The 12,523-nt window shown below is 39.8% G+C and overlaps 1 protein-coding gene across 1 annotated transcript in view; it reads right to left on the bottom strand.

The window, feature by feature from the left end:
- Window positions 1–2,313: 2,313 nt before the first annotated feature.
- Window positions 2,314–12,523, bottom strand: part of kcnma1a (potassium large conductance calcium-activated channel, subfamily M, alpha member 1a) — a 151,784-nt gene continuing 141,574 nt past the window's right edge. The window contains 5 exon segments of the mRNA XM_079473229.1: window positions 2,314–5,849; window positions 5,851–5,856; window positions 10,619–10,843; window positions 11,375–11,493; window positions 11,755–11,949. Of these exon segments, the coding sequence (XP_079329355.1) occupies window positions 5,705–5,849; window positions 5,851–5,856; window positions 10,619–10,843; window positions 11,375–11,493; window positions 11,755–11,949 (690 nt within the window). The 3' untranslated portion in view covers window positions 2,314–5,704.

The raw sequence follows: 12,523 nt of genomic DNA, 5'->3' as shown, positions 1-12,523 counted from the left end.
GCAGGAGATGTCTCTTTAAACAAGACGTTGTTGCGAGTTGTGTTTGCAGAAGGATGCGGGGATGAGGACGCTGTCAGGTGGATGGGTGTAATCAAACCCCCCCACCTCCACCACCACCATCGTGGTGTCTTCCAATCTCCCCCCACAGCCCATGTGTCAGACAGTAAATATTACTGGCGTACTGACAAGCCCCGAGCCGTGACTCACCGTGTAAAATCGTTAATAAGCTGCATGATGGGGCCACTACATCCCAAGGTGAGAATGTAGGGGGCTGTTTTCATCCACAATTATCCAAAGGACAGCATGAAGTGTCCACGGCAGAATGATTTGTGGGCTGAAAACAAGTGTGCTTTGTCTCGATGAAGAGATGAGAGGTTGGGAGAAAGAGAGAGAGGTCAAACAACACAGAATGAGATGGTGTATTACAAATGTGTGGTCTTTACTGCTGTGTTTTAATGCTTCAATTTGTCAGGGCAATACACTATACTGTAAAAAGAAAAAAAAGAATTTCTTGCGTATTTTGTCTGGTTATCGGGAATCAATATACAAAGTCTTAAATTAATATATATTTTTTCAAAAGCAAAATTACCTAAGATGTTTTAACATCATTTAAAAATATATAGTTCTTTGTTCTGCTGAAGAAAGTAAGTCATACAGGTTAGAAATTACAAGAGGTTGAGTAAATCATGACAGTATTTTTGTCATATAAAAACAAGCAAAAATATCTGCCAAGGGAGTAAAATAAACTTGTATAAAGTTTAACCTCGCTATTTAAAGATGTTAAGTTTATTTTTCTTGCCCAATAATCATCAGAAAACTTTGTTTTCAGAAAACCAGACTTACGTTTGCAGTGTAGTATGTTGAAATAAACTGGCATACTATTAAATGAATATACTTTAATAGATGTGTTTGTTTACTTGTTACAAAATTATTTTGATATCATTTATTGCTATCTTTTACATAATGAGACTAATTAAATGTTATTCAGACTATAGACTTTCAGTCAGATGCCAGGTTTAATTTATAACAATGTTATAACAACGCTATAACATACTGTACTGTCACTTTAATAGAATGTACTAGCGTCTGTTGTCATGTGTGATATTAACAGTCTGTTATCTGAAGAGCCATATTGTTTTGTCAGCTGACAGTACATTTATCCTTCAAAGATTTATTTTAATTTGTGTCAAATTTTGTGCAAAGACTCGGGTCCATTTAGTCATTCCGAATATAAATGTTTAAGACATGAAATGAAAATTCTGTCATTTACTCGACCTCGTGCTGTATGAAATCTTTACGGAAATGTTTTTTTTTTTCATTCAATGGAAGTAAAGGCTACGTATGGCTGTTAGTCTCTTACATTCCGTTTAACATCTCTTTTGTCTTTCACAGAAGTCTTTAGGAAAACGAGAGGGTGAGTACCGTGAATGATGAATTTTCTGTTTCAAAGCAACATATACATTACCATTTTGTTGATGCAGGTGATTTCGCGTAGGCCGTGTAGCTTGTTTCTGTTTTTATAGTGAGAGACTAGGAGAATAGGTCTTGCATGGGTTCTTTCAGTAAACATACTGCCAAGTTAAATGGCTGATCAATCAATTTCACTGGAATCGATCTGAATCAGTTCAGCCTGCGTGCACACACAGGGAGCCACTTTATTGTAAATCAATCATTTTGAAAACATCTCACAAAGGGGCCAGTCCTTACTAACAAGCCATAAATTTAAACCTACGGGGTGCCACACTTATCAGCCTACAAATCAGGAGCACAGCCAACATCTGCTCTACTTCCTGCGCTCTTTATTTCAGCCCCGGTGCCTTGTGCTCAAACCTGGAGTTTTGAGTAGAAAAGACTCCATGACTAGTTTGTGAACGCCGTGGAACGTAATCAAACAAACGTCTTTTCTAGACAAATCGCTTTTTTTCTGTTCGATTACGACTGAAGCTGAGCAGCGGTGTAATCATAAGCCTTGGTTGAAATGTGTTTTGTGTTTCAAAAAGCATGATCGTAATATCTTCGTACATATAAAAGACTTGCAGTTGAAATGTTAACTCTCATAACGTAAACCGTATACGTCATACACTTTAATTCGATTATGCGTGATCCTATCTGACATTTTAGCTTTGCACTAAATAGAAGCAGATGTTTGGGAAACTGTGTTTCTCTTGCATCCAATTGGCTAAAATTGTGATGTATGACCTTAATGTCTATTCGTCAATAACGTTCACGATTGTTTCTCAATGTCTGTTGCAGCTTGAAGGTGTCAAGTGTAAATCAATTAATAACTCAACATACCAGTCGCCAGTAGAACACAAATACATCCATTTTAATTTGAGAAAATACAAAAAGAAATCATGTACAATTTATGTACAAACTTTTTGTACAAGACAGTATGTTTATCAGCAGGTTATATTTGACAGAGTCAGGTAGATCAGCTCAGCACCAGCATCTTCACGGCCATCAGTCACATCAATGAAGTTGATGCAAAACTGTGAGAAACTCCCTTTTCCTGTAATGAATATGTAAATAATTACATGTTTATATGAACGCTTTTGATTATTTAAGTGGAAGAAAAGACGGCAACAAAATCCATACGCAACTTCAGCGTGTTAAGACTTATATCTCTCCGAGTATTTATTCTGTTACAGTGTATGTTCTTTATACAGCTTCTAAAACTTAAAAAAATCTGTCCTTTACAGTAGAATAAAATAGCCAAAATATGCAACATGACAGTTGTGCAGTACATCAGTTTATATGTTACTTGAATCAAAACACTCTTGAATACATTGACAGGTGATCGGACTAAACATATTCAGCATCGTTCAGTCACTGTACTGATGTTTTCTATAGATTTCGTCCATGATGTGATAGGACGTAAGCAGAATGCCACTTTTCGCTCTAGTGGGTCTTACGGAGTTCCTCCTCGGGTTTACTTACACTGCCTGGCACTGTGCTGGCATGGAGGCAAAGATGGCTTGGATGTTCTCCATGCCAGTATTAGATGCCATACTAAATATCAACAATTGACTGACTGATGCTAGTAGACGGATACATTTCATGGCACTGATATGTGTACTATCTGATCACATGAATAACATGATATTTAAAACATTGCACATTTGTTGCAGTGGAGAGGAAAATACAAGTATCGCCTCAAACCTTCTTCTGTCAAATAGGGTAACAAAAGAAAATAAAACTACGCCAGCTTTTTCATCAGGATTGCTACCTGAGTATTATGTTTTTTTCGACTACAAACAAAAACCGATTTAAACAATTGTAACTAAAATGCTGATGACAAAATGGAATGTAAAAACCAGACCGTAAATAATCTTTAAAAATTCCTCAGACGCGTCTACGCTCTTCAAATGAAACCTGCTGGCTTTGTCGTCCTAATGGCCTTTCTGTGTAATGCACCATATAGATTCATTACAAGAAAAAGACCCTACCTAGGACAAAATTGTAAAAAAAATACATTTAACTTTAATTTATGACTCCTTTTAAAAGTGATGTTTTCAGGCTAGCAAGTATGTTATTGACAATCCAATTATACATACAGTGTACTCACATTATTACTATAATTTTTTCATTATTAAGAAATCTACTTGCTACAAAGTGTAACACCAATGTAATCACAATTCAGAAAATCACTTGAGGACAAAGCGTAGATGTCCAGTAGACAAACAGTAAAGCTGAGATCCTTCAGAAAATAAACGTGGACTCGAATGGGCAGAATTTATACAACATGTTTTGACACTACGCAGTTTTATTCTTCGACTCAGTGGATGGAACCGTTTTTTTCTTTTTGCATCTCTACAATCGCGTGGCTATAGCTCCCCACTGATAAAAACATTTAAACGCTTTATGATCAAATTATATGCGCACACATGAAAGTACTTCAGCACGTTCCTCTCTTCACGAGACCTAATTTAGGTCAAACATCGATAATATTATCATCAACACTACCCTCATGACAGACCGAGAACATACGAGACTACCCTCCTCCTCATCTCTGAGTCTGTCTGAAGATCAACATCGCTTTTACTTGGAATTACAGACGAGTCATTACTCAGCATTTGTTTTCATCTCCGTTAGCTTATGAAAGAAAAGCACTGTTTTAGTGGTTTAGCTACAGAGGTCCTTCAAAGCCTATCAAAGAGCTCATCTCGACTCGTGTTCAAACATATTTCACTTGTTATTTGGTGTTACATGATGCTGTGTTGTCGGGGTAAAACTGGACCAGAAAGCAAACCACCGCAGCTGTTATTTAAGATACATTTCGAAATAAAGTTCTCTGATATGTATAAAAATAAGTACAAAATGATTACGCTCATGGATAAAAAATAAGTATGTACTTATGTATAAATCTGACACAGCACTTGAAACAAACTTCAAGCAAACTTCAAAATTCGGAGAAGCATTTGCGTCAGCGCATGTACTATTGTATTTAAAGGTACAACACAGTTGTGTAGCCTTGATATTAAGTGACGGTCCATCCATTCAGTCTAAAGCTTCATCTTGTATTGGCTGATAATTGAACACTATGATTGAGCTCACCCATTTGTTTTTAAGCCAACGGCGGCATTCAGTCTAGATATTAAGATATCGTGGTTGGTCACAGAGAACATCCAAGCACTTTTTTGCCTCTGTGCCAACCCGGTGTCAGGCAGTGCATAATCACCCAAAGGAGGAAACAAACATGCCCACTTTTGCAATACGTGGCGATTCGAATTAAAAACACATTTTTCATGCCAACGTTGGGTTAGAGACGTTTCAGTCTAAAAAGCTCAATCATTGTTGAATTATCAGCATTTGATGGTAGTTCACTCTGTATTAACAGCAGATGCAAACACACAGAGCCTCTTCCGAACGAACGCATAAGCCCACAGATGGGTTCCTAAACAAATGTCACACCAGCAGTCATGAGTGGTGGAAAGACATCAACAGAAGTAGTGCATATCCTCAATGTATTGCCAATTTGCCAAAGCGCTACCTTGGGGAGGCAACCTTTTGCATTGAAGTACAGCAAACACATTTCCATGTATTAATGTGTGCCTGAACAGTCTATGGTGGGTGGAAATGGATACTGTATGTTTAGGTTACTTCATCAAAAACATGCAGAAGTGCCCACGCAAACACCCCAGAACGAAGCCATTCATTTCACAGCCTGTTAAACCGACCCCATCTCACGCTGAACCGAGGATACGCTTGGACTCTTCCCGGGTCGCTATTTCGTGGTAACTCGTAGTGCAAAAAGAAACGAAGGATATGCGTTGCAGTGGAGCTGACGTGATGCTTCAGAAGAGGATCTTTGGAGAGCGTTTGGATGAACGTGACCCTCATCCTCCCCGCATGCACGCGGAGTCAGGCCACGGCGAAGGTGACATATTGCAAAGAATCACAGGAAGTACTTTTCTCTTTTTTGTTTGCCTGTTAACATAATTTCAAAAAGTGCTAGGGGCTGTACAATCCTAACTTGATTGTCATTATGTACATCACTATGTATACATACTGTATATAAAAGTATGGAAGTAACATTAAAGGTATACAGATAGAGGCGGTCCCTCTGCCAGTTATCCGGTCAAACCCTCGAGCCGCACAAGGGAAGAACGATGTGTCGCCGTGTTCACGGTCATTTCACGATTAGCGCGCTTCTTTTACAGCAGGATGAGCCGGCTCCCGTGATGTTAAAGGCCTGGGGATTGGTTCAGCATTCGTCTTCGACTTCTCGGATAGGTGGAATCAGACTGCTAGTGGATTTGTACTGATTGATTTGGTTGGCCATGTGAGTGCTCATGGGCTTGATTTGAATGTTCCTTGGATACGTGTTGTCTGCTTCATCTGTAAACCATCTCTTTTCTGCCAGACAGACGGGGCAGTGGGAGAGAAGCAGAAAACGAGAAACAGCGTTAATACACATTTTTTTTAAGACAAACACAGTGTAGATCTCTCTTTCACAACAGAATTCCACTCTCGCTTTATACATGAATCGTACGTCACATCTAAGACGACAGGGTGAAACACACACAAGAACTGTAGGAACTATTTGTAACTCATTTTTTTTTCAAGCACCGGAAGCCTTAAGGAATGACTTGTGAATTAATTTGTCTGTGTCCAAATCAGCGCTAATAAATTAATTTCCCAAAGAGACGCATTATAGAGGACTTAAGCCACAAGCTGGGCTGGCATCAGTCCTCATCGCGTTCACATTCTCCCCAGCACCGTGTCATTTTCCAGCACTCCAACAATTTTGACTATACCTCCAACTTGAAATGTACTGTGCACCTTGGAGTGTCAGGCAGCGCCGAGCCACGGGGGGAAAGTGTCACGGCGCAGTCGTTTGATGTAAGTGGAGCTGTGCCTGAGGAGGTGCAAGGAGTCAGCCACCTCGCTCGGTTCCCTCGAGTTTACTACTGATGCTGGCTCTTACATCGCCCCGAGACATCCTGCGGCTCCACAAGGGTTAAAAGAGCCAATTTCAACAGCTCATCACGGTTCCCTCGCTCACACGGGTGTTTGAGGGGAATTTCGGCTGAGAGCGGAACGCCAGTCTGACTTTGCGCCTGATTTGAGTGAACTTTTAAAGGACTGAATCTACGTTTTGGGATTTTTACATCCATGAGCCAAGTGAGGTCGTGCAGACAGGGATTTTTACCTCAATTTCTAGAACTGGCATCAGCTACGTTATAGAAGCCAACAATGTTCAGAAAATTATATTGTAAGTAGTGGTATAGTGAAGTATCGGCATTGGTCTGCGTCAGATTAGCTGTTTAAAAATGCAAATAAACCACTTATGACTTTGCAATAGAAGCCAATAGCCTTGAGTAAACCGGACTTGAAACACACAGTGAGTGGAGGGACTGTTGAAAGTGTTAAAAATCTGAAATATATGACAATAAACGTGATGCAGTCTGAGATATCTGCGTGTATATTGCTATTTACCTCACCTCAGTTAAAGGAACAGTTCACCTCAAAATGAAAATTCCGAAGGAATTACTCCTATTATACATTTATTTGTTTGGTTGAACACACAGAAATATATTTGAAAGAATGTTAGCAACGGACATCATTGAGTACCATAGTAGAATTTAAAAAAATGTAATGGTGGTCAAACGTGCTTTCAAAAGTTTGCTTTTCTAAATTCAACAGAACAGCAAATACGTACAGTACATTTTATTCTACTATAGGTGTCAATGGTGACCAAGAACGGTCTGGTTATAAGCATTCTTCCAAATATCTTTTTCTTTGTCCATCAGAACAAATAAATGTATACAGATTTGGAACAACTTGAGGGTGAGTAATTCATGACAGAATTGTCATTTTTGAGTGAAGTATCCCTTTAATCCAAATCAGGGGGAAAATTGTACGTCTCTACAACAACATACAGACACACTGACCTCTCACACAATGTAGACTGTATTAAATCAAAACAAAAAGAAAACCCAATGAGAAATAAGTGAAGAAAAAGAACTGAGCGGAGGGACTACTGAGAAAGAGAGATCGCTGGAGTCGATCACATGAGGGAAGACATGCAATGCTGGGATGATCCTGAGCATGGCAGGAGTTAGGCAGTAGCGGCAGCCATTTGCTTTCACATAGAAAGCAAAGGGTGAAAAGTAGGCATGATTTCCTCTGAAAGTCAAATCAAAATCCTCTCTCATAACAGTGCTCCACAAGGACAGAGTTATGATTAAAAGTTCCCCGAAACAGGTGCTGTATCATGCAGAAACATTAACTTGCATACCTGGACCCATTCTATTCATCCTTGTTGCACTTTAGAAAAAAAAGTGGTCTATGTAAGTTTTACAGGTTAAGTAACAGAGCTGAAACAGAATCACTGACATCATATCATATATAGCCTATTTGTAAGCAGTGGTCAATTTTAAATCCCACGCATTTGAACTTTAAACATTTACTAATGGAAAATAATGATTTACAAATAACATTGCTCGTACATTTAAAGGTGTCACAAACTGGCCTTTTTTATTATTTTATACTGTTGTCTGAGGTCTACTTATGACGTTCAAGTGGTTCTTACATTCAAAAACATCAAAATCAGTCAGTAATACAGGCTAAATCAGGCTATATCCTACCCAGGTTTTCAAGAAACGCACAGTATTTATGGGCAGGCCGCATTGAAGACTTGGAAGTAAACCCCAACTGCAGTGATTGGATAACTGTTCCAAAAGACAGCAGTGTGCCATGTGATGTATAATTCTGTGTGTCTGTTAGACAAGCTACGTGCTTCGTTGGAGCCTTCTGTTAACTTGGTTTGACACGTAGGTTACACATAATCAGGACATATAAAGGGATCTCTAACAACCCCACTTGAGCTGGAACGTCTTAAAAAATAAACATCAACCACGCATTCCTAATATCAGAATCTGAAGGAAGCGACTGTGTTCTTCCACAACCAGGTGCTGCACAATATGTTGCTTGGTCGCTCTAAATAAAAATAACAGATAAAGAAGTCCTCACTGTTGCACATATGGCGGGGCTAGCCGCTCTCGCTAAAGTGAGTTGCCAGATCTTCACAGAAAAAATAAGCAAATAAAGACAAGATGAAAATAAGCCTTAAAACTCCAACTGTTTATATATTTTATAACACCAGAAAATCTCAAAATCTGCAACTGACCATTTATTAAGACCTAAGTGCTGAGGCTTTTTGATCTAAGACCAAACAACAAGCATACAAGCGCTTATTAATAACGAACATGGCAACACTTCTAAAGAGCGGTATCAGGGGTTTAGTTTAAACTGATGGACAAAACGAACCTTTAGCCGAAAAATGTCTCTATGGTTACCAGTTTGTCAATCATCAGAAATGCGGGAGTCTATACTATGTGTATATGGCATAAGTCATTCGCGAACCAGTGGGCGGGGCTAGAGAAGTAGTCGTTGATATTCTTCTGTTGAGGCGGTGTTCAACCTATCAATAGGTACATTCCAGGACCTGCCGTTCGCTGATCCTGGTGTCAATAAAAGTTGTCATTTCAGTAACAAGGACGCCTTCAGTTCTGACACTTACAGGATGTTCGTTTGAATATGATGAACTTGTATATAACAAAAGCTCAGGTTAAAATTGATTTCAAAATTCATGACACCTTTAACTGTAGACAAACAACTAGTCAATATGTATTAACTGTAGGCTATGTAATAAAAAATGCAATGGTTATATTTCTTTTTTATCCAACTAAAGAATTAATTTGGTAACTTCACAAACTCTTTAAAAGGACAAAATGAACTTCTCAAACACGGCACATTTGCAAAGGCAAATTAAAAGCACAATTATTTCTAAGTAAGGGAAATGTCTTACAAATTTTGGATTACAGCTTTTAGGCACAGACACTGATATCAATGCGAGGTTGAACAACTTCCCATGGTACCTTGCAGCAACTCCTTTCTGGTGAGAAGTGAATATTACGTATTAATAAAGATTTAAATGATCTGCTCACTAATCTGTTTCTACAAGGCAGGATTGTTTTAAAAAATATACACCAGAAGGGCTCCTGCTCCTGCAAGGCACTAAGGGATTAGTGCGTTTCTGCTATGATAATGTCTCTAAACTCTACCTGGAAAAATAAAAATCACTGGAGCAGAACTAAAGTAAAGCCACTAACAGACTAAAAACACGGTGATGCAATTTGCCGTTCTCATACACACAAACAAACAAACAACAATAAGACTAACAGGAAGGCCATAAATGAGTTTACACGGTTTCCCTACACTTGTCTGTGGTCATGTCTGAGGACAGACAAACCTATGCCATGAGACAAAATGATGTGTAGCCCGTATACACAAATAAAGGCGCAAAGACACACAAGTCATTTTGACATCTTTTTTTACAAAGCAGTTCATACTAGAAGTCTGCAGGGGACATTGTTTATGTATTTCCTGGATAATATAGGAGTGGTTGGAAAGGAGAACTGATCACACAATGTCATATTTTAGTTTTTTCTTCAATGATCTGCAATGGTGCACACACTGCTTCTCGTGTGTAAAATAAATGCCAAATTCATCAATTCACATGAATGAATACAAAGATTAAAATAAACATAAAATGTGCAGTCTTGAAAGAAAACTAACCTGTTGCAGCAACCATTTAAAACAGAACATCTGTCTGGTTAAAAATCGAAACCATCTAAAATAACTGTTGTCAAAATGTGGTGGACTTCCCAACACTATAGAGAACTAAACTGAGAATTGCGCTTCAGATGTGTAATTCTTTTAAAGCAAGATGACACAATAACTGCTCTGACTGACCACGGCAAACCCGTTTTAGAGAATTTCGCCTTGTGACAAAAAAATGGGGTCCTGCTGGCAGACCTCTCGTTCACTGCTAAAAACCTCCACACTATAAAGTAAAACTGCAGCAGCAATATGCAGACCGATACTAGTATGGTCCTGGGTTTATGTGCACTTGGAATGAAGCGATGATCTAATGGTCATAAAGATCAGTTTGTGTTCAAGGCCAGGGTCACATGCACATAACAATAATGGAGCAAACTCACAAACACAACGAATGCTACAAACACACACATGTTCTAAAACCAAACATACATAAAATCACTCAGGAACCGTATATAACACTCGATAAAGGCCAACACGCTAAGTGTCTTACTTCTGTTTGTCACGGGTCTCGCGTGCTTTGCTGCTGCGGTTCTGTCGGTTGGTGGCAGGGATGGAGTGGACGGACGAGCTCTTCTTGCTTGATGAATGGGAGGAATGAGAGGAGTGGGACAGGCTTGCTCTGGACTGGCCCGCGTTGTGATCGAACTGCATCAGACAGAATATCAGGTCCGTGGGCACCAGCTCAAACTCGTAAGGCGGGTTTGTGATGACATATCTGTGCACGTGGGGAACAGACGGACGTGGTCATTCATCTGATATAGAAGAATATAACTGTTTACTTCCTTCACTATGGAAATACTTGGCCCAAACACAAATAATATAAATATGACTTTCTATTAATTATGAAATATTTTTGGATGTGTGCTATTTTAGACATTTAGGGGGAAAAGATTATCAATCTATGTCATTGTAATCTGTTTCAACACATGGAAGTGCACTGCATGAAGTAGACAGCAAGCTCACTAAGGCAGCATCCGAACTAAACTTGAAGGTGACCAATTCAAGGAGTCTTTATGTGGAGGAACTTTGTTGAAGGCCACAAAGTTGCACTCAACAAATAGTGACCCTTATGTGGATTGAATTTGAGTAATTCTCACAGATGATTCCTACACTAGTTAGGCCCCTCAAATTGTTTCGGAACAAGCTTTAAAGAGAGATGAAGGCCTCATTTTTGTGTAATGGAGCTGGACTATGGGCTTATGACTGAAAGCCCATTCATCTCAAATGGGTGAAATGAACGGCTCACCTTTTCATGCACTGGCTTGGTGCACCTAAGTGTGCATCTCGTAATCTATAGATTCCAAAGCACAGCATGTTGTATGTTTTTAATGCTTTACAAAACAAGTCTCCGTAGCAACCGCCGTCCTGAAAAAGACCAAAAAAACAACTCTTTAAGAATTCATATTCAAGCCAAGTGCACTTGTATTATTACAGTACAACTCCAACACTACGATGACATCACAAAATATGTGGCATTCTTACACAGATACAAAAACACAACTTGCTCTAAAGCTTGTCCGGCTCGTTCACTTTGCATTAGCATGGCCAGGACGGCGTTGGACGTGGACACGAGCCCTGTTGGGGAAAGTGACAAAACCCGTCAGCTCCTCTTAACCGTCCACTTACCCCCAAGTCGGCGAAGGGCCCGTCGTACAAGGCCAGCTGGGCGACCCGACACCTGTCCCTGTTAGCCAGTGTCTGCGGCGTGCTGTAGCCACCTCTCAGAGCATTCTCCTCTGCCAACAGGGCCTCCAGCTCCGGGGTGGCGCCTCCCGTGACCAGCGTCCGGATCAGGGTGAGGATATTATCGTTGAAGTATGTCTGCCAAAATAAGAGAGAAGATCCGGACGTGAGCGCCATTAGAGTCACAACTCAAGACAGTCAGGATTTCGGAGCTGTCCTGAGTGCTGTTATCTAGACCCTGATCTGTCTCGTCTCATTTCGCTCCCTGGGAAGGGAAGAGACACGGGAATGCAATTACGCCAGCTGTTGTTGTTGTCTCCTCCCTACGCGCATCCATTTTGGTATCACCAGCCATGCTTAACAGCGGGGAGTTTTGCACACGAGGCCGTTTTAATTATCATTATTGTAACTAATTGTTTACAGATCTGGGAACAGATTAAGTGGGGGAGATTTTTCACGCAGATGATAGCGTGAAAATGATTCTGTTTTTATATGCTTAATTGAATACTGTTATTAAACCACTGAAGTTTGAATTTGTATTTATTGTAAATGACACTGTATAATGTCATCTGCATATCTAGCCCATCAAATGCTCATCAGCCGTTTAACCAGAAGATCACTAAAGTTATCAAATAATCAGGTATAAAGCTCATAAGGTGCTTTGTGTGAGCACCAGAAGGCCGTGTCACAGAGGGCCGGTGCAGGAGTGACA

The sequence above is a fragment of the Barbatula barbatula genome (assembly GCF_947034865.1).
Source record: "Barbatula barbatula genome assembly, chromosome: 14".
Classification (NCBI taxonomy): domain Eukaryota; kingdom Metazoa; phylum Chordata; class Actinopteri; order Cypriniformes; family Nemacheilidae; genus Barbatula; species Barbatula barbatula.
Note: the sequence above shows the minus strand (reverse complement) of the source record. Positions and strands in the feature narration are given on the sequence as shown.